Genomic DNA, 19,943 nt, shown 5'->3' on the forward strand with positions numbered 1-19,943 from the left:
ACTTTTAAGAAATGTTTTTATTGAACCGTTAATATATTTTCTTAGAAAAATGTCCCTACGAAACATATTCCTACTTCAAAACCATCTTTATTTTACAAAAATATCCATGATTTGGATAAATATAAACGTAAATAAACTTTTACAAATATCCTCACTTCATAAAAATGTCCCCTATGTCTGTGTGTGTGTGTGTGTGTGTGTGTGTGTGTGTGTGTGTGTGTGTGTGTGTGTGTGTGTGTGTGTGTGTGTGTGTGTGTGTGTGTGTGTGTGTGTGTGTGTGTGTGTGTGTGTGTGTGTGTGTGTGTGTGTGTGTGTGTGTGTGTGTGTGTGTGTGTGTGTGTGTGTGTGTGTGTGTGTGTGTGTGTGTGTGTGTGTGTGTGTGTGTGTGTGTGTGTGTGTGTGTGTGTGTGTGTGTGTGTGTGTGTGTGTGTGTGTGTGTGTGTGTGTGTGTGTGTGTGTGTGTGTGTGTGTGTGTGTGTGTGTGTGTGTGTGTGTGTGTGTGTGTGTGTGTGTGTGTGTGTGTTGTCTCTGTGTGTGTGTGTGTGTGTGTGTGTGTGTGTGTGTGTGTGTGTGTGTGTGTGTGTGTGTGTGTGTGTGTGTGTGTGTGTGTGTGTGTGTGTGTGTGTGTGTGTGTGTGTGTGTCCTGGGAACCAGCACATCCGGAGCTCCAGGGTCAGGGGTGGGGGGGCGTCTGCCGAGCTCTGCCCAGGAGAGAGAGGAGTTCGGTGGGCTTGAAGACGAGCAGCGCCCCCTAACCTTGCTCTGGAGCTCCCGCCCGTTTAAGAACAAAAACACAGAAGACTAAAAACTCAGTGTTCTCCGACCTTTTACTGCTCTGCGGCTGTTTGACCTTTGATCCCCTCAAGGTAAAGAATAAAGAAGAGTTTCTTGAAAGGCGCCTGGTTCTGTTCTCTTCCTGCAGTCAAGCTGGTGGCGAATTAAACAGCCTGCAGGGATCACATCGTATTATTAGACTTTATTCAGCATAAATGAGTTCACACACACACACACACACACACACACACACACACACACACACACACACACACACACACACACACACACACACACACACACACACACACACACACACACACACACACACACACACACACACACACACACACACACACACCACACACACACACACACACACACACACACACACACACACACACACACACACACACACACACACACACACACACACACACACACACACACACACACACACACTCACACACACACACACACACACACACACACACACACACACACACACACACACACACACACACACACACACACACACACACACACACACACACACACACACACACACACACACACACACACACACGGTTTGTACAGCAGCTCTAATCTGCTGCGGGGGGGAAACGCCCGGAGAGATCGTCGACCAGAAACTAACAAACTTCCATCCAGGAAGTCGCTGCAGCGTTTCACAGTCTAACTGAGACCCAGAAAAGAAAAATGGAAGTTTTTATTCAGAGAAGAAGAAGGAGGAGTTTTTAAAGCGACAGTTTGTTAAACATTCCTCTTCCCGGATTCGTCACTGGTCGCCTGGTAACGGCTCCCGGACTGTAAAACATTATTTCAAAATTGATCAGACAACTGTTTATTCCTCTGATGAAGATCCTTGTGTCCTCGTCGTTCTCACGTGACCTCTGCTCTGACCTCTTGGGTAGTTGGGATGTTTCCATGGCGATCCCATCGCCCTGCGTTATGACAGTGAACATCCTGAGTGGATGTGAATCTTTCCCGCTTCGTGTTCCCTCTCCGTCCACCGAACACCAATCGATCGGATGTTATCGAGACGCTACAGGCCGCCGTCCTCAACGACGATGTTTGAGGCTCTGAACTCGGATCAGCCGGGGGGCCCTCGGATCAGCCGGGGGGATCTCGGATCAGCCGGGGGGATCTCGGATCAGCCGGGGGGCCCTCGGATCAGCCGGAGGGCCCTCGGATCAGCCGGGGGGATCTCGGATCAGCCGGGGGGCCCTCGGATCAGTCGGGGGGCCCTCGGATCAGTCGGGGGGCCATCGGGGTCGCGATGATCGTCTGAAGCTCTGCTGGTCTTTAATGAGAGCCAGAGCCCTCGATAAATGTCACAAAGTCCAGAGTCCAGGAGTAAAATGATCCAATAAATGCCAGAAGACGACCAAAGTCTCCTCTTGTTGGGACTGAAACTGTTCGTCATGACGACAGATAGTTTCTAAAAGTGTTCGTAGCTTCCAGGTCTAAAGAATGTGAGTCACGCCTCGAATCCCCTGGTGTGTTTTCGTCCAGTTATTTTAACCCTTTAAAGTAATGATTAGTGATTAGATATCATCTAAAAGCACAAAGTCTCACGATTCAAACGCTGGAAACCATCTAAACATACCAACATCAAAGCAAGAAACGTTCCTTACTTTTTAATTACAGTGTTCACTTTAGTTTTCTGGAGGTCCATCTGAAAATAATCCCTCATTCATTAGAAAAGAAGATTCAAGAAGACCTGTTTTTGGGGGCGTGTCTGTTTGATTGACAGGCCTGTGGTGCAGTCAGGTTACAGCTATCGGAGGGCAGGACGCAGTATCGTCAGGTTTCCAATCAGATCAGTCAGATCCACCGCTGGCTCCTCCCCCAGCTCGTCCAAATATGGTCACTTCCTGCTCCAAACTGCTCCGAACTAGCAAAGATGGTGACGGACAGAATCTGAACTGGAGGATTCATAACGTTCACAAACTAACGATGACATCACTGATGGTTGATGACATCACTGATGGTTGATGACATCACTGATGGTTCTGATTGGTCGAGACCAAAATACTTCCTCGTAACCAAAACTGTTCGTCTGGAATAAAAGTGTTCGGGGAGACCGAAACAAATTCAACGTCAAAGTTTTAGGAAACAGAAAGAAGTTCATGGCTGCATCCACAAACTATTCAAACACCAGATATTTATGTTGTCTTTGGTCTATTTTCAAATAAATATGGATTTATGTGATTTGAGGTGAGGAGGAGGAGGAGGAGGTTATACACAATTTTCAGACCAAACAAGCTTCCAGCAGACTGTAAACTACAGGAAGCAGAAACAACATGTTATTTTGTTGAATCTTCTCCTCCTCTTCCTCCTCCTCCTCTTCGTCTCTCTGGGAGGTTTAAACCCTCCAGAAGCTCCTCCGGCCACCCCGCCGCTCCCTGACCTTGACTTTGAACATGAAATCGCCGGCCGACCGTGGAGAGGAGGCAAAGGAGGAGTGGAGGAGGAGGGGGAGGAGAGGGAAAGACCCGGAGAGAGGAAGATCAAAATGACAAAAAAAAAACTGATGAAGAAAGATTTTTATTTAAAGAGGCACGAAAAGACAGAAGAATAAAGCTCAAACTGAAAAGACGATGAATCCTGTTGTATGATCGTTGGCCCCGCCCCGCCTTGATTAGTTTCATCTGTCCCTCGTTGTCCTTCCCTTCCTGCTGTATTTAGTCACTTTGTTTCAGTTTCCTGTCTGTTGATGTGTCTTTTTGAACCTCAGAGAACACAAAGCACCTGAAACTGTGGCGCCATGGCAACGTCTTGAAGTGAGAAAATGTTCGAAGGAGTTCGAAATAGAGAAATCCTCCTCTGAGCTGGTCTTTGTCTTTCTGCTCCCGTTCTGATATCAACTCCTCAAATGTCGTGGAGCTCCACATCTTCTTTTTTTATTTTCCATAGGTCACGATGTTTCACAGCCAACGGCTTCATAAATCTGAGAGACGGCGGCGCAGCGTATCCGATGACCCCATACATCACGGAAAGGTCAGCGGTGTGACGGCGGTGAGACGATCCGTCGTCTGACTGAGGAGCTGGGAGTCTGGGGAGAGCTCCTCCTGTACACCGGAGGAGGCGCATTAATATGGAGCAGGGAGGAGCAGGGGACCTTTACGGAGCCTCCAGGCACAAACCGGAGGAGCTGCAAGGTCGGAGAGACTCAGGAAAACCTTTTCAAAGTAAAATACAGAACCAGGAAGTCGGTTTTATTCACGTTAATTCATGTTGAATTTACTTACTCAAAGTTTATTTACATACAGATTCAGAAAATCATGAGAGAATCGTGTTCTGATTTTGAACAAAAATTAAAAATCAAAACAAAAAATCAAATTCATGAATAAAAAAAACATATTTAAATACAAAACTACTTGAAAGAGAAACAAAGAAAACAAAAACACAAAACAACCTCAAAGACACAAAACAACCTCAAATACACAAAACAACCACAAAGACACAAAACAACCACAAAGACACAAAACAACAACAAAGAGACACAAAACAACCTCAAAGACACAAAACAACAACAAAGAGACATAAAACAACCTCGAAGACACAAAACAACCTCAAAGACACAAAACAAACACAAAGACACAAAACAACTACAAAGAGACACAAAACAACCACAAACACACAAAACAACAACAAATACACGAAACAATCACAAAGACACAAACAACCTCAAAGACACAAAACAACCACAAACACACAAAACAACAACAAAGACACAAATCAACCACAAATACACAAAACAACCACAAAGAGACAGTAAACAACCACAAAGAGACAAAACAACTCCAAAGACACAAAACAACCACAAATACACAAAACAACAAGAAAGAGAAACAAAACAACCACAAACACACAAAACAACCTCAAAAACACAAAACAACCACAAACACACAAAACGACAACAAAGACACAAATCAAACACAAATATACAAAACAACCACAAAGAGACACAAAACAACCACAAAAACACAAAACAACCTCAAAGACACAAAACAACCTCAAAGACACAAAACAACCACAAAGACACAAAACAACCACAAAGACACAAAACAACCTCAAAGACACAAAACAACCACAAGGACACAAAACAACCTCAAAGACACAAAATAACCTCAAATACACAAAACAACCACAAAGACACAAAACAACAACAAAGAGACACAAAACAACCTCAAAGACACAAAACAACCACAAAGAGACACAAAACAACCTCGAAGACACAAAACAAACACAAAGACACAAAACAACCTCAAAGACACAAAACAACCTCTAAGAGACACAAAACAACTACAAAGAGACACAAAACAACCACAAACACACAAAACAACAACAAATACACGAAACAATCACACACAAACAACACAAAAACAAAAACAAAGACACAAAACAAACAAAGAGACAGTAAACAACCACAAAGAGACAAAAAAAGACACAAAACAACAGAAACAAAACAAACACAAACACACAAAACAACCTCAAAAACACAAAACAACCACAAAAACAACACACAAAAAACCACAAAACACACAACCAACAGACACAAAACAAACAACAAAAACAACAAAGAGACACTCAAAGACACAAAACAACCACAAACAAAATAACCTCAGACACAAAACAACCACAAAGACACAAAACAACCACAAAGACACAAAACAAAACAAAGACACAAAACAACCACAAATCACAAAGACACAAAACAACACAAAACAACAAAGACACAAAACAATGACAAAGAGACACAAAACAACCTCAGACACAAAACAAAACACAAAACAAACAAAGACACAAAACACACAAAACAACCACAAACACACACAAACAACCAAATCAACCACAAATACACAAAACAACCACAAAGAGACAGAAAACAACCAAGAGACACAAAACAACCACAAACACACACAAACAACCTCAAAGACACAAAACAATCACAAATACACAAAACAACCTCAAAGAGACACAAAACAACCTCAAAAACACAAAACAACAACAAAGAGACAAAACAACTACAATTTGCTAACTGAACCACTGGAGGTCTCATTGCATTGTGGGTACTGTAGGCAGAGCGGGAAATGTTGAGAAGATCCTGTTACTGTTCTATTTTTTTAGTATTTTTTTCACGTCCTTTCTTTTGTTTAAATCTACATTTCTGACTCGCACGTTTCTATTTTTCTAACAACCGAACTGCTCCGGAGATTCATGACGAAATTAAACATGTGGTGTGGAAAACATCATCGTACCACTGCAGTTAAAAGTGGATTTTTATGCTAAAATGTTGAAATTTCAGACAAAAAGCAAGAAACCTTGGGGTGGGAAAAAAAACACGAGCATCACAGGCAGGGACAAGAGAAAATTAAAAAACACCGGCAGGGAAAAGTCATGTTTCTGTCAATAATTCAGGAGTCTGGAGGAAAAAGGTTTCTGAGTTGTTTTCCAAAATTCATGATTTTGTTCTTGTGGAAAAGCTTTTAGAGTCGGAGCGCTTCGTTCTCTCCGTCCTGTCGTCGTAAACAGCTGTAGTTTCAAACTCCCTGCAGCACCGTGACTCACAGCTAACAGCTAACACTCACACACACCTTCCTGCCTCGGTTCGTTGTGGGGACCCTATACGTTCAGGGGCAACTCATCGAGATCTGGACCTGGACCTGAGTCTGACCCCTTTCCGAATTAACTTCCTCTCCGTACGTCCTCGCTGTCCACCAGTCCTCTCCAACCGAGCTGTCAAACTCACCTCGGTCCCCACAAAGATAGACGAACCTGTTCACACACACTCCACCCACCACGAGAGCAGATTAAAGTGATCGCCCTCCGGGAATGAAGCATGAGTCACCGTTATTCATGAGCGCTCCCGATAGTGTGTGTGTGTGTGTGTGTGTGTGTGTGTGTGTGTGTGTGTGTGTGTGTGTGCGTGTGTGTGTGCGTGTGTGTGTGTGTGTGTGTGTGTGTGTGTGTGTGTGCGTGTGTGTGTGTGTGTATGTTCGAGGCCCGACACACCTGAACCGAACCTGAATTAATATTTAACATAAACAAACAATGACAATGTCAGGCTGGACGTCTGTAAAGCGCCACGCTGTTGCTAGGCAACGCGTAAACTAAATACTCGTCATTGACAGTTCGATGGTTCCATACGTATCCACAGCTAGTGATGGAGGAACAGCTCCGGATAATCTTTTATGATAATGATCACCTTTGACCTTTAGATGGAGGTTAGCATTGGATTCAATCAGTGGGCGGAGTCTCACACGTCATCTTTGTACAAAGACTCCACAAAAGCAGAACAACCGCAAAGACACAAAACAACCGCAAAGACACAAAACGACCTCAAAGACACAAAATGACGTCAAAGTCACAAAACAACCACAAAGAGACACAAAACAACCGCAAAGACACAAAACAACCGCAAAGACACAAAACGACCTCAAAGACACAAAATGACCTCAAAGTCACAAAACAACCACAAAGAGACACAAAACAACCGCAAAGACACAAAACGACCTCAAAGACACAAAATGACCTCAAAGTCACAAAACAACCGCAAAGACACAAAACAACCGCAAAGACACAAAACGACCTCAAAGACACAAAATGACCTCAAAGTCACAAAACAACCACAAAGAGACACAAAACAACCGCAAAGACACAAAACGACCTCAAAGACACAAAATGACCTCAAAGACACAAAATGACCTCAAAGTCACAAAACAACCACAAAGAGACACAAAACAACCGCAAAGACACAAAACAACCTCAAAGACACAAAACAACAACAAAGATACAAAACAACAACAAATGATTCTCACATTGGTCCATAATATTTTGATCTTGAAATTGTTTCATCTTTTAAATTTTAGACGTTGTGTATAGAAATATGTGGTTGTGTGGTTGTGTGTCCACCAGCGGTCGTTTCCCCCTCGTCTGTCCGACAAACAGCTCTGGCAGCATCTCGGCCGCTCGCTGCTGCTGAACTCTCAGACCCACAAAATGCAGCTCCGGTTCTGGCAGCTGGTTCTGGTTCAGCTGCCAGAACCCTGCAGCATTCACCTGGAGGCTGAGGAGGAGTCCGCTTCATCACACAGAGAGGAGCACATCACACACACACACAAGCACACACGCACACACGCACACACACACACACACACACACACACACACACACACACACACCAGGGTCCATTCTGATTCATCTCGATTATACTCTTGTTCATGGTCCTGGAATGTTTGTCCGAGTGACACCTCTCTGTAACATATCGCTGCACACTCAAACTTTAATATTCAACTTTTGCAAATTCCAACAGGAAGTGGTTTTGTCCAGAAATCACTCAGATGTTTGAGCCAGCACCCTCTGTGGTTTATAATCCTGTTGGCTGAGCAGCAGGCCCGACGACAATAACAACAACAACAACAACAACAACAACAACAACAACAACACAGCTTCCTTCCAGTGGTCAGTCAATATCAGCAGAAGCCTCATCACCTGCAGATGGCGCTGAGGGTCCACTACGACCTGCGTCACTATTAAACCTCCACTCTCTCTGCAGGATGTTTGTCTTTCACCTCATCATCCTCCCTGCAGCCATCTTCATCCCGCCTCAGGTGGAAACAGAAAAAAGAAAAAAAATTTGATAATTCGCAGCCAAGAAACCCCAGTTTCCGTGTTTCATCCTGAACTCTTCCTCTTCAAACGGGACGGGAATCAAAGGCAGAAACTGGCTAAATAAGATATGAAAGATGAGGCCGAGAGAGGCGATGATAAGACAGAGACGAAGACGGAGACGGAGACAGAAGAGGTGTTTTTATCCCGTCAGCAAATTCTCACAAAACCGGAAAATTCACTTTGTTCAAAAGTAATTTCCTGAAACTCAGCTGGTTATTAAAGATGTTTATAAAGAAAATGTAAAAAAAACCTAGAAAACCTCTAGCAGGATTTAAACCAAGCAGCAGCAGCAGCAGCGCCTCCTGCAGGTGAGCGATGTGATGTGAGCACAGACTGTATAGAAAATTGGACATAGATCAAACAGCAGGAAGTGACCATATTTGGACGAGCTGGGGGAGGAGCCAGCGGTGGATCTGACCGATCTGATTGGAAATCTGACGATACTACGTCCCGCCCACCGATAGCTGTAACCTGACTGCACCACAGGCCTGTCAATCAAACAGACACGCCCCCAAAAACAGGTCTTCTTGAATCTTCTTTTCTAATGAATGAGGGATTATTTTCAGATGGACCTCCAGAAAACTAATAAGAAGGAGTGACTTTAGCTAACAACACCGAGATAACTGATGGACACATTTTATTCACTTTGGATTTGATGACAGAAGTTGAATGGGAGTCTATGGAGCCGGAGGCTTTTTGGAGCCGACCTCTAGTGGCACTCGCTGGTATTGCAGCTGAAGACACTTCTGCATTGGTTGGACATCAGAATGTGAATACAAATGTTTGTGGCTTCCGGGTCTGAACAGTGAACCCTAAAACTGTAGTACCACTGAGGACCACGAGGGGCTTCATAATGTTCACAAACCAACAATGATGTCACTGATGGATGTGAGCAGCAGCAGTGCCCCCTGCTGGTGAACTCTCTGAGCTGCTCCTCCTCCTCTCTTGTGTTCCTGACTCTCAGTGTGAGACGAGAGTCAGAGAGGATTTAGCTGAAATGATTTTATTAGTGTCAGCAGGCCGACAGCAGACTGCTGACGGGGTGAGGAGGCTGAAATGTGCTGCTCGGTGGGAGCTGATAACCAACACACAGGAAGTGGAGGGCAAGCCGCCGCTGTGTGACACTGGTGGGTAGGGTGAGAGGGGAAGGGGGGTGGACGGATTAAGGCCAAAGAGGGACTGAATGTCTGTCTGAGAGGACTGAGACAGATTTTTAACAGAGCGCTCAAGGACGAGTGTAAATGAGACCGAGTGTAAATGAGACCATGTGCAGCGTCGCCACCTGCTGTTCTGCTTCGTGTAACTGCAGCGACGTGTCAAAGGGCTGAAGGTGGATTTAATGTGTCCGAATGATGAGCTGTTTAAAACCCTGATAGCTCCAGGACATTTCTTTAAATTCACTCCTGAAAAAAAACTTTCACACATTCAGTCAATATAAAAGAGTTCGTAGTTTCCAGGCCTGAAAAATGTTTCCGACGCAGAAGTGCCACTCGAGGTCAGCTCCAAAAAGCTCCATAGACTCCCATTCAACAGCCCTGTTTTTGGGGGCGTGTCTGTTTGATTGACAGGCCTGTGGTGCAGTCAGGTTACAGCTATCGGTGGGCGGGACGTAGTATCGTCAGGTTTCCAATCAGATCGGTCAGATCCACCGCTGGCTCCTCCCCCAGCTTGTCCAAATATGGTCACTTCCTGCTCCGCAATCTGAAAATCCAGTCCTTCAAAACGGCTGCTCACAAACACGCTAATGTTATTTAGTTCTAAAAGTAATGAAGACAAGTCGAGGATGAACATCCGACCGTCAGCAGTGAGTTCGTCGGTCCATCGGCGGTTCATCGTCGTCTGATTTACACTTTGCACATTTTCTGCCTACGTTTTAAGATTCTTAAGATCTTAATCTGAAGAGATGAAGACACTCCGAGAACGTCGTCGCCTCTTTTCATCTTGTCTCTCTGCTCGCTCGCAGCCGATTGGATCCGATTCATCTGCTTTCACGACGGAAACATGTCAAAGTCACAAATTTACACCATATTTTAAAACACCATAAAACTTGTGAGGGATTTTATTTCACTGGCGACACCTGGTGGTGAAATCAGGAAAAACAGCAGCAACGACTATAAAATAATTCAAACAATTTCTCAATGTTTGAAGCTTGTTTTTCTACATTGAGCAGCTTTAAACAGAAGATGGTCATCATATTTTCTCTCTGCAGCTTCGAGCGTCTCCAGAAACTGAATCGAACGCCGCAAAGATTTTGTTCGTTTTGTCGCCTTCAGTAAAAACCAAAACCCAGCGGGGTTTTTTCGTATTCCTGCCGACTCGTAGCTTTAATCCTGAAGTCAGCGATATAAATATTGGAAACCTCTAAACTCGTCTTCAGTAACTTCACTTCTCACGCAGCAATGCAGCGAGAAGAATGGAGGGATTACTGATGATTAGGAAGCGGCGGCGTAATCCACCGACGGGGCCGCGACTCCATCGGCCGACAAAAAGCCTCCGAAATCCCCCCGAAAAATGAAAGAAGAAAAAAACACTGCTGACTTCAAACAGCAGCTCTGAATGGCAGCGGCTTCAAAAACCGCTTAGCAGGAAGAGGGGAAGAAATAAAGTGGGACATCGGACCGAAGGCCTCGAATCTCCCGCCTCTGTTCGCTTCAGATTAAATCTCAGATGGAATATTAATGCGGATCTTTTGACGCAGATAAATCTTCAGAGGCAGGAGAGACCGTCGCAGGTCTGAGAAGACGATTGGGTTTCTGCACACATTTGGAAAAAGAGAATAAAGACGTCTTTCTCTTTGTGTGCAGCTCGTCTGACGGCTGCGATCCTTCTCTGTTTCTCAAATGCAAAAAACAACACGCAGGGACCTTTTGTTTGTTTTGAGTCTCATTTTATTTCATTTTTCTGGTCATTTTTTTCCAGTAAAGATTAAAAGTCGTCTGTCTGCTCGTTTTGTTTTCTGCAAAAGAAATCTGTGAACACAAGGGACAAGGCTGGAAACCAATATTGGATGGTGGTGATCTTCGGGCCCTCAGGCAGCACTGCATTAAAAACACACTATTCTGGAGTGGAAATGACTGCATGGGCTCAGGAACACTTGTGAAAACCATCGTCTGTGAACACAGTTCATCGCTGCGTCCACAAATGCAGGTTAAAACTCCCCAAAGAAGAAACCAGATAGAAACACGAGCCGGCGTCAAAACTCTTCTAAAGAGGAGAGGGACCACCCAGCTCTTTATCAGTGTGCAGTTTAAAAGCCAGCATCTGTGGTTTCAATTTCAACATTTGATATGTTGCCTTTGTTCTGTTGTCAATTTTACATGGATTCAAAACTGTTTTGGGGGGGGACGGGGGTTGCATACGTCCCCATAGTAACAACATAATGACGTCATCATTGGTACTAAAACTGTGCCTTTTTGAAATGTTTGTGTGTTTTATGTTCACAATGCAGGTGGCATGGTGACATAATTTTTTTGGACTCCTGTGACACCTCGTCTCTTTGAACTGCGTTACCCAGAAGCCCCCTGTGGGTGGCCGTGACAGGAAGCCTCATTTACGCGTCCAAACTTAGAACGCAGCAGCAGCAGAAGAAGAAAAGACCTCGGTGACACAAATAAAGTCAAGGGAGGCAGACGGCTAATTATCAAGTCTCGCTGCGATGATGGAGACACGAGGAGAAGAAAGGCCGACAGGAAGTCGTAATTATCACCTGCCAGCGACGGCCGCACTCAGACAGAGATGAAGAAGAAATGACATGAAGAAGAGAGATCGGCTGAGAGGCTGCTGGTGTGTTCAGAGGATTTTACATCAGATATTCAAACAGTTTAAAAGATGAAATTCAATCAATCAACTTTTCAAATCTGGCACAAATAAAAAAAAACATCAGCAAGTTTATTTTAATGCAAACTGGAGGACTTTTTTTTCATAATTACACTCATCAGATATTGATTTTTATTCATAATTTTTGACCAAAATTCTCTTTATTATCAACTCAAACTCCTCAAAAGGAATACTTTAAATTCTGCTGAATATTTTATAGACTTTTGTGTTGAAAAAATATTCACAGAAACATTCTCGAAACATAATCTGACAGGAAACATCGACTGCAACTTTTTTAGGGTTTTTTTTGTCACCAGAAGTGACCATATTTGGATGAGGTGGGGGAAGAGCCGAGGAGAAACTAGGCAATAGAACCTGACAATCAAACTAGCCCCGCCCCCCCCCCCCCAAACATATCTGTGTTTGAGTCCATAATATCTAATGAATGCTGGAATTATTTTGAGGACTTGATGCTTTTCAATGGGAGTCTTTTGGAGTTACCCGATGGAGTAAACTCTTCTTCTGGATGTGACTCAGCTCATCATCTTGTTGTTCTCCAATTAAGGAAACCGTTCAAATGTAAAAAGGAAGTGAGGCAAACGCTATCAGATTGAGCTCCATCAGCCCAAAACATTAGAGAAGTGAAACAACGAGTTCACGGTCGAGATGCTCTGAGGACGGACGGTGAGTACCAGAGACATTTCTGTACTTTATATTTCTTCAATTACAACTTAAAAAAAAAAAAAAAAATCATATTTAATCTCCGTTTGAGAGCTCATGAGCCATGATGTGTTTTTGTGTTACTAATGTTGGATTTATAGCGTTTCAGGCAGAAATGGAAGAATATCAAAATGAATTCACACATAATACATTTATATCAAAGCACAAAATAAAAGTATAAATAGTTAAATCGGTGTATTATTACATGAAAAAGCTCATTCAGATTACAATAATGTCCAAAAATGTAATGAAGTCTTTGTCATTATTTTGTTATTTAGTTTTAGGTCGTTTTGGGTTTTTGTCTCTTTTCCGTTTTTTGATTTAGTCTCGAAACAGACATTGTGACTTTTAAAAGGTGGAAGGGGCGGGGCTCTATGGAGGGCCAATCAGATTGCAGAGGTCCTTGCCAATCCTACCCACCCACCTGGCCCCGCCCCCCAGTCTCCTGGGCACCATATCTATTATTACAGACGACAGACCGTAACTAAAAATGTTCATAACTTAAAGTGCAGTACCACTGAGGGCCACTAGGGGCTGTCTCCAAGCAAAGTAAGTAAATGTTATAATAACAACATAATAAAGTAATTATGGTGTCATTAGTGTGTCCTTCTGGAAATAATTGCAGCATTCATTAGATATTAGGAGGCCAACACTGATGTGTTTGGGGGCGGGGTTAGTTGATTGACAAGCCTGTAGTGCAGTAAGGTTTCTGGAATAGGTGGGCGGGGCATAGTGTCACTTCTGCCTCCAAAAGACATGTATTGTGTTGTTTTGTTTGTCCTCTAACAGATGTTCACTCCTGACTCAACCAAAACGTCCACGATGGGACGTCCGTCTTCAGACGTCCCTCCTCTTGTCTCACTTCTGTCTCTCCTGATTCTTATTAACCCTTCGCTGCCGTACTCACTGAAAAACTGCACCATCGATTACCCCGAGAACCGTCCAGCGGAAGTTTCTTTAGACTGCACCAACCGTAAACTCTTGTCGGTCCCCGACGACGTCCCCAGAGACGCCGTCTCCGTGAAACTGACCATCAACCTGCTGGAGAGGATCCACAGGGAGGACTTCAGTGGCATGTCAAAGCTGAGACGTTTGGACCTCGATCAAAACAAAATAGCTCACGTGGATGATGGATCTTTCATCCACTTGGTGGCGCTGGAGATGCTCAGTATGAACGATAACCAACTCGTCAACCTGACGGCCGACCTCCTCCGGGGAATGTCCAACCTGACCGTGCTCAACCTCAACAGCAACAACATCCGGTCCATCGACGCCTCGGCCTTCCGGTTCCTGACCCGCCTGCGAACAGTGTCGTTGAACTCCAACATGCTCCGATGGGTCGCCGACGTTCAGCCCATCCTGCTGCTCCCTCACATCCAGAAACTGAGTGTCTCTTCAAACCTCTTTTCGTCATTTCGGACCGAAGACCTGCACCTGAACGGCTCCTCCGGCCTTCAGGTGTTGGACGTCTCTGACAACAAGCTGGAAACGTTCGGCATCACGTCGCCGATCTTCCCTCGCCTGCAGGCGTTGGACCTCTCGCGCTGCGGCCAGGATACGGAACTGAGATGGGACATACCCGACCGGACTTTACTGAGGAGCATCACCCGGCTGTACCTCAGTTACGCTGTGATTCCCTTCAGGGAGATCCGAAAAGCTCTGCAGAGCTTCGACTCGCTGACACACCTCAGGCTGAACTACATGGACAGGTGGATAAAGAAAGGTCTGTTGGCGACGGTCTGCAGGATACCGACACTCAGGAAGCTCGATCTGTTTTTCAACCATCTCGGCAACAACACGGAGAAACTCGAAACCTGCTCTCAACTCACTGAGCTTGACCTGTCCATAACTCACATCAAGGAGCTGTCGAAGGGCTCGATACGTTCGATGAACGGACTGAGGTTCCTGAACGTAGAAACCAACCGGCTCACCGAGGTGCCGGTAGACGTTAGGAACCTCTCGTCCCTCCAGATCCTGAACATGAATGACAACCTGATCTCCGAGTTGGGCTGCGAAGACTTCCTGAACACGACCAACCTCGTGGAGCTTTACCTCAACACCAACCGCATCGCCAAATTGGACGGGTGCGTCTTTGAAAACCTCCGTAACCTGAAGCTTTTAGATCTGAACTCCAACCTGCTGTGGACTTTCGGAGGCACCTTCAAAACGGGCCTGCCAAAGCTCGAATTCCTGGACTTGAGCAAAAACTTCCTGGTTATTCTCGAGAGGGGAGATCTTAAAGGTTTACAGTCCCTCAAAGAGTTGAACATGAAGTCGGAGCACATCGGTCGGGTGCCAGGGAAGATGTTCGACGGACTGAACGATCTCGAGACTCTCGTCGTGTCAATTCCACTCGATTATGAAAATCGGTTCAGAGGGTTGCCGCGCTTGAAAAATCTCACGATCCACTTGAACACCGACATTAGTTTGCAAAGTCCTCGGCCAGATCGCTACAACGCCTTCTTCCACCTGAAGTTTCTGAAGGTTCTGACGGTGATCTGCAGCGGGTATCACTTCGGCTACCCCTTCGACGTACCGATGGAGATGCTCGAAACTATGAAACACCTGGAGCATTTCACGGCCGTGAACATCTACATTTCCGCTCCCGATCCGAACACGTTTCAGTTCAACCCCGGCCTCAGGAGTCTGACGTTCGGAAAGACCGACCTGTCGGATTTGGACCCCGAACTGTTCCGACCGCTCCCCAACCTGCAGGCTCTCGACCTTTCTGACAGCAACATCAAGTCTTTGGATTTCCTGTCGGGGGCCGACTTGTCCGAGCTCAGATCTCTGAAACTGACCGACAACGTCATCACGGTGATCAATGAGACGCTCTTCCGGTCTCTGACCGCGCTCACGTACCTGAACCTGGACAACAACCCGTTCACCTGCGACTGCTCCAACGCCGGCTTCATCCAGTGGGTGAAGAGCAACAACCGGACTCAGGTGGTCAACGCCCACCAGTACACCTGCTCCTTTCCCGCGGCCGAGCAGGGGAGCCGGTTGCTGGACTTCGACGTCCAGTCCTGCCGGGCGGACGTGGACTTCCTCTGCTTCGTGTCCAGCTGCTGCCTGGTCGTCCTGACCCTCCTCACTTCCTTCCTCTACCACTTCCTGAGGTGGCAGCTGGTCTACGCCGTCCACCTCTTCCTGGCCTTCGTCCACGACCGCAGGAGGAGGAAGGAGGGCGCCCCTCACCGCTACGACGCCTTCGTCTCCTACAACGTCCACGACGAGGACTGGGTTTACCGGGAGATGCTGCCGGTGCTGGAGGGAGAGCAGGGCTGGAGACTCTGTCTGCACCACCGAGACTTCCAACCCGGTAAACGTCGAATCCGTCCGTCTTTATGTCGGTTAAAAGCGCTACAGACGAATCTGTGTTTAATAATGTAGGTCTTAAAACCCCCAACGCATCATTACTGCTGACATCTCACTTTTAAACCCACAAAATGACATAATGATGCATGAATTTGACTTCTTGCAGTAAATATGATCTTCCACCAAATTTCAGAATTAGAAGTTTTTCCATAATCTCGTTGACGTTCAGTTGGAGGTAATTTAAACGTGTTATTGGCAAATTTTTAAGGGTGGAAACGGGTTTTTCTCGTAGATTCTGGTAGAAAAAGTTTTGTTTTTAAATGTCCTTTAATGTCGACATGATGAACTGGAGTGAAAACAGGAGGTGGGCTTAAATATGCTTTTTATTAATTACAAAACAACAACAGTGTGAATAAAAATGTCTAATTCCACACGTTTGGAGCCGATAAATCGTTACTAATTTTGACTTTAGTTTTGGTTCCCGAACAACTTGTTTCACCTGGAAACAGAACAAAGACTCGCAAAGCTAACTCACCGACGTTTCTGCACTCTGAACGTTAAAAATCATTCTTCTTTTTTGTTAGTGCGATCTCCGTTTCCACAGCAACACACAGAGTCTGACCAAGAACTGGAAAAACAATCAGAAATGTCAGTAGACTCTTTTGTAATGTACATAATGTTCGAATTATATATTTCCATTAGAGTCATATTTCTAGTTCAGAATGTTCAGGTGACCAATCAGAACTACTTGTTGTATAATTTAACTTTCATATAATAATACTGCTTTAAATGCAGTTTTTTTTTTACTCATACTCAAGTATATTTGCAGTATTTTTAGTTTCCAGGTCGTCCTTCGACACGTCGGTGCGTAGCTGTTTTTAAACCGTGCGTGTCCTCGCCGCTCCACCGGACTTCTTATCTGCTTCCTGTCAGCGCTGCAGATGCTCTTCTACTTCTTCGTGGGTTTCACTCCCTCCGTCTCGTCTGCAGGCGTCAGATGCAGATCAGCAGCTTTGTCGAGGTGTGAAACAGGAAGGATGGACTACAATAAGTGTTTCTAAGATTTAAAAGGAACTCGTGTCAGACGGAGTTTAAAAATTTGAGAAGTCAAACAGAATCAGTCTTTAATGTAACACAAGGAATTTTTATTATCGCCTTTTTGGCGCCTTTAAATTACTCAAAAACATGAAACTTGTTGCACGCGTCAGGCGTGGCAAACATTTACGTGTTTTATAGGTTTCGCGAGTGGGCGTGGCCAAGTGGCTCGCTTGCACCCCCCTAAACTGCAAGCCCCCGCGCCTACTTTCACCTAAATGTGTGAAATTCGGTGGACATGTGTATCACACTGAGATCAACAAAAAAGTCTCTTGGCACCATGACCTCTTATCAACAGGAAGTCGGACATTTTGAATTAAGTGGCGAATTTTTGCCAATTCGCACGCGTTTTACTTTTACGAACTCCTCGTACAGATTTGATCAAATTGACTTTAAATTTGGTGCTCGAAATGTTGCACCGGCATCCGTTGTCATAGCAACAGGAAGCGGGAACACGTTTAAATGAGGGACGCCAACATGTCCGTCTGTCCTCTGTCCTGTCCTCAGGTAAGCCCATCATCGAGAACATCACGGACGCCATCTACGGCAGCAGGAAGACCATCTGTGTGATCAGCCACCGCTACCTGCAGAGCGAGTGGTGCTCCAGGGAGATCCAGATGGCCAGGTGGGGGCGCTGTCTCTGTGACCTCTGACCTCTGACCTCACAGGTTCTCTGAACCGTCCTCAGGGTCTGTCCTCTGACCTCTGTCCTCTGTCTTCTGACCTGGTCTGACCTCTGACCTCTGTCCTCTGACCTCTGTCCTCTGACCTGGTCTGTCCTCTGACCTCTGACCTGGTCTGACCTCTGTCCTCTGTCCCGGTGCAGCTTCCGTCTGTTTGACGAGCAGAAGGACGTGCTGGTACTGCTGTTCCTGGAGGACATCCCGTCCCATCAGCTGTCTCCGTACTACCGCATGAGGAAGCTGGTGAAGAGACGGACGTACCTGAGCTGGCCTCAGGCCGTCCAGCACCCGGGAGTCTTCTGGCAGAACGTCCGGAGAGCTCTGGAGACGGGGGACGAGGACGCCGAGGACACGGACCTCCTGACGGGACCGGCAGGATGCTGACACGAGGACAGGACGGACACGTTCAGTTGGTGAGGAGGAGAAAGGGACGGAGCCTAATGATTGGAAATGGAGACTTATTTTTGTTCATGGAGTTTTATTTTGAAAAGTCTTACTTTACGCTGTTCATACTTTCAGCAGTGTTTCTGTTCACAATGTTTTTAATGGATTGTTTGAATTGAATTTGATCTGTTTGAGTTTTATGATTAAATTTGTATTTACTTTTTCTACATTTTTATTTAAATTGATGATTTAAAAAATATTTGCTTTTACATTTTATGTTCCGAGTGTGTTTTTCTGAAGACAATGTTTCTGTAAAGATTTTTAAACACCAGTCATTTAACGAGTTAACGTTAAATTAGCAAACCAAATCATTTAGTAAATATAGCAGAAGTAAACAATATATGAATAAAATGTTTGAGCTGCTGAGTTAAACTGTTTAATAAACCTTTAAGTCCTGAACCTCCATCAGCTTGAACCAAACCTCATTCACTTTCTGTCTAATTTAACATTAAATACAAAGTGTTCAATAAAGTCACTCAGGTGGTTTATTTTAATTATAATTTCACTTACAAACAACATATGAATTGATCTGTTGTGTGTAACTGATCACCGTTCAGGCTGTGATTGATTGATTGATCGATTGATTGATGGACGTTAACTCCCATTATGGGATCGGCCGTAGTTCAACCTGAAAGCATCGCAGCCCTTCAGTATCAAACGGTGATCGGTGATCGGTCGTCAGACAGCAGCATCAGACAGTTATTGATCGGGAACTTTAATCTGGTTCAGAATCGAAACAGAAGCCCAAAGCAGCCGCTGGCTGATTAATTAGACCTTTAATTTCCTCGATCAATAATTCCTTAATATGTTTGTATTGATCAGACCGAGTTGTGTTTGTGTGTGTTCAGTTTGAATTAAACTCCAGTTACCATGACGGATGCCTCGTTGTTAAACCAGATTTCAGCTGTGTGGCGATGGGGGGGAAGGGGGCGGAGCTTGAAATGGTTTCTGTCGAGACAACAAAAAGAAAAAGACGAAGCTGTCGGAGAACTCGTTGTTTCACTGCAACACGAAGCTGCGACGTCTTTGTTCACGTTTCGAACTTTATTTCTCAACATTTTGACTTTTTTTTCTCAATATTTCGACTTCTTTTTTTTGGGACATTTTGATTTTGATCAGTTTCCTCGACGATTGATCAGTTTAACGAGGAAACAGCTGATGAATCGAATTATTTCTCCCCGTTTGACCCCTGACCTTTGGACACAGCTAGTTTTCTTCGGTTGTTTCGCTTCCTGTCGTTCTGAAACCACATCGAGTCTCCGACGCTCCGTCTAATATCTCCGTTATTGTTCGGAGATTATTTACTGTGATATCCGACCGCTCCCGGAGGAACCGCCGCTTTATTACAGTCAGACTTCATTACACACACACACACACACACACACACACACACAC

General features: G+C 45.0%; 1 protein-coding gene across 1 annotated transcript; it reads left to right on the forward strand.

The window, feature by feature from the left end:
• Positions 1-13,486: 13,486 nt before the first annotated feature.
• LOC138636192 (toll-like receptor 13) lies at positions 13,487-18,671 on the forward strand. The gene is made up of 4 exons (XM_069724072.1): positions 13,487-13,557; positions 13,798-16,330; positions 17,929-18,046; positions 18,248-18,671. The coding sequence occupies exons 2-4, from the start codon at positions 13,798-13,800 to the stop codon at positions 18,486-18,488; spliced, it is 2,892 nt and encodes a 963-aa protein (XP_069580173.1). The 5' UTR covers positions 13,487-13,557; the 3' UTR covers positions 18,489-18,671.
• Positions 18,672-19,943: the final 1,272 nt, after the last annotated feature.

This window comes from Brachyistius frenatus, unplaced genomic scaffold (assembly GCF_029030835.1).
Source record: "Brachyistius frenatus isolate BFR_SWC_R1_liver_20210118 unplaced genomic scaffold, ASM2903083v1 Contig_360, whole genome shotgun sequence".
Taxonomy (NCBI): Eukaryota; Metazoa; Chordata; class Actinopteri; family Embiotocidae; genus Brachyistius; species Brachyistius frenatus.

Excerpts from the sequence above, each read along its gene's own strand:
- LOC138636192 (XM_069724072.1), top strand. The coding sequence starts at position 13,798 with ATGTTCACTCCTGACTCAACCAAAACGTCCACGATGGGACGTCCGTCT. Across the intron at positions 16,331-17,928 it reads CCACCGAGACTTCCAACCCG|GTAAGCCCATCATCGAGAAC; the intron begins GTAAACGTCGAA and ends TCCTGTCCTCAG. Across the intron at positions 18,047-18,247 it reads AGGGAGATCCAGATGGCCAG|CTTCCGTCTGTTTGACGAGC; the intron begins GTGGGGGCGCTG and ends GTCCCGGTGCAG.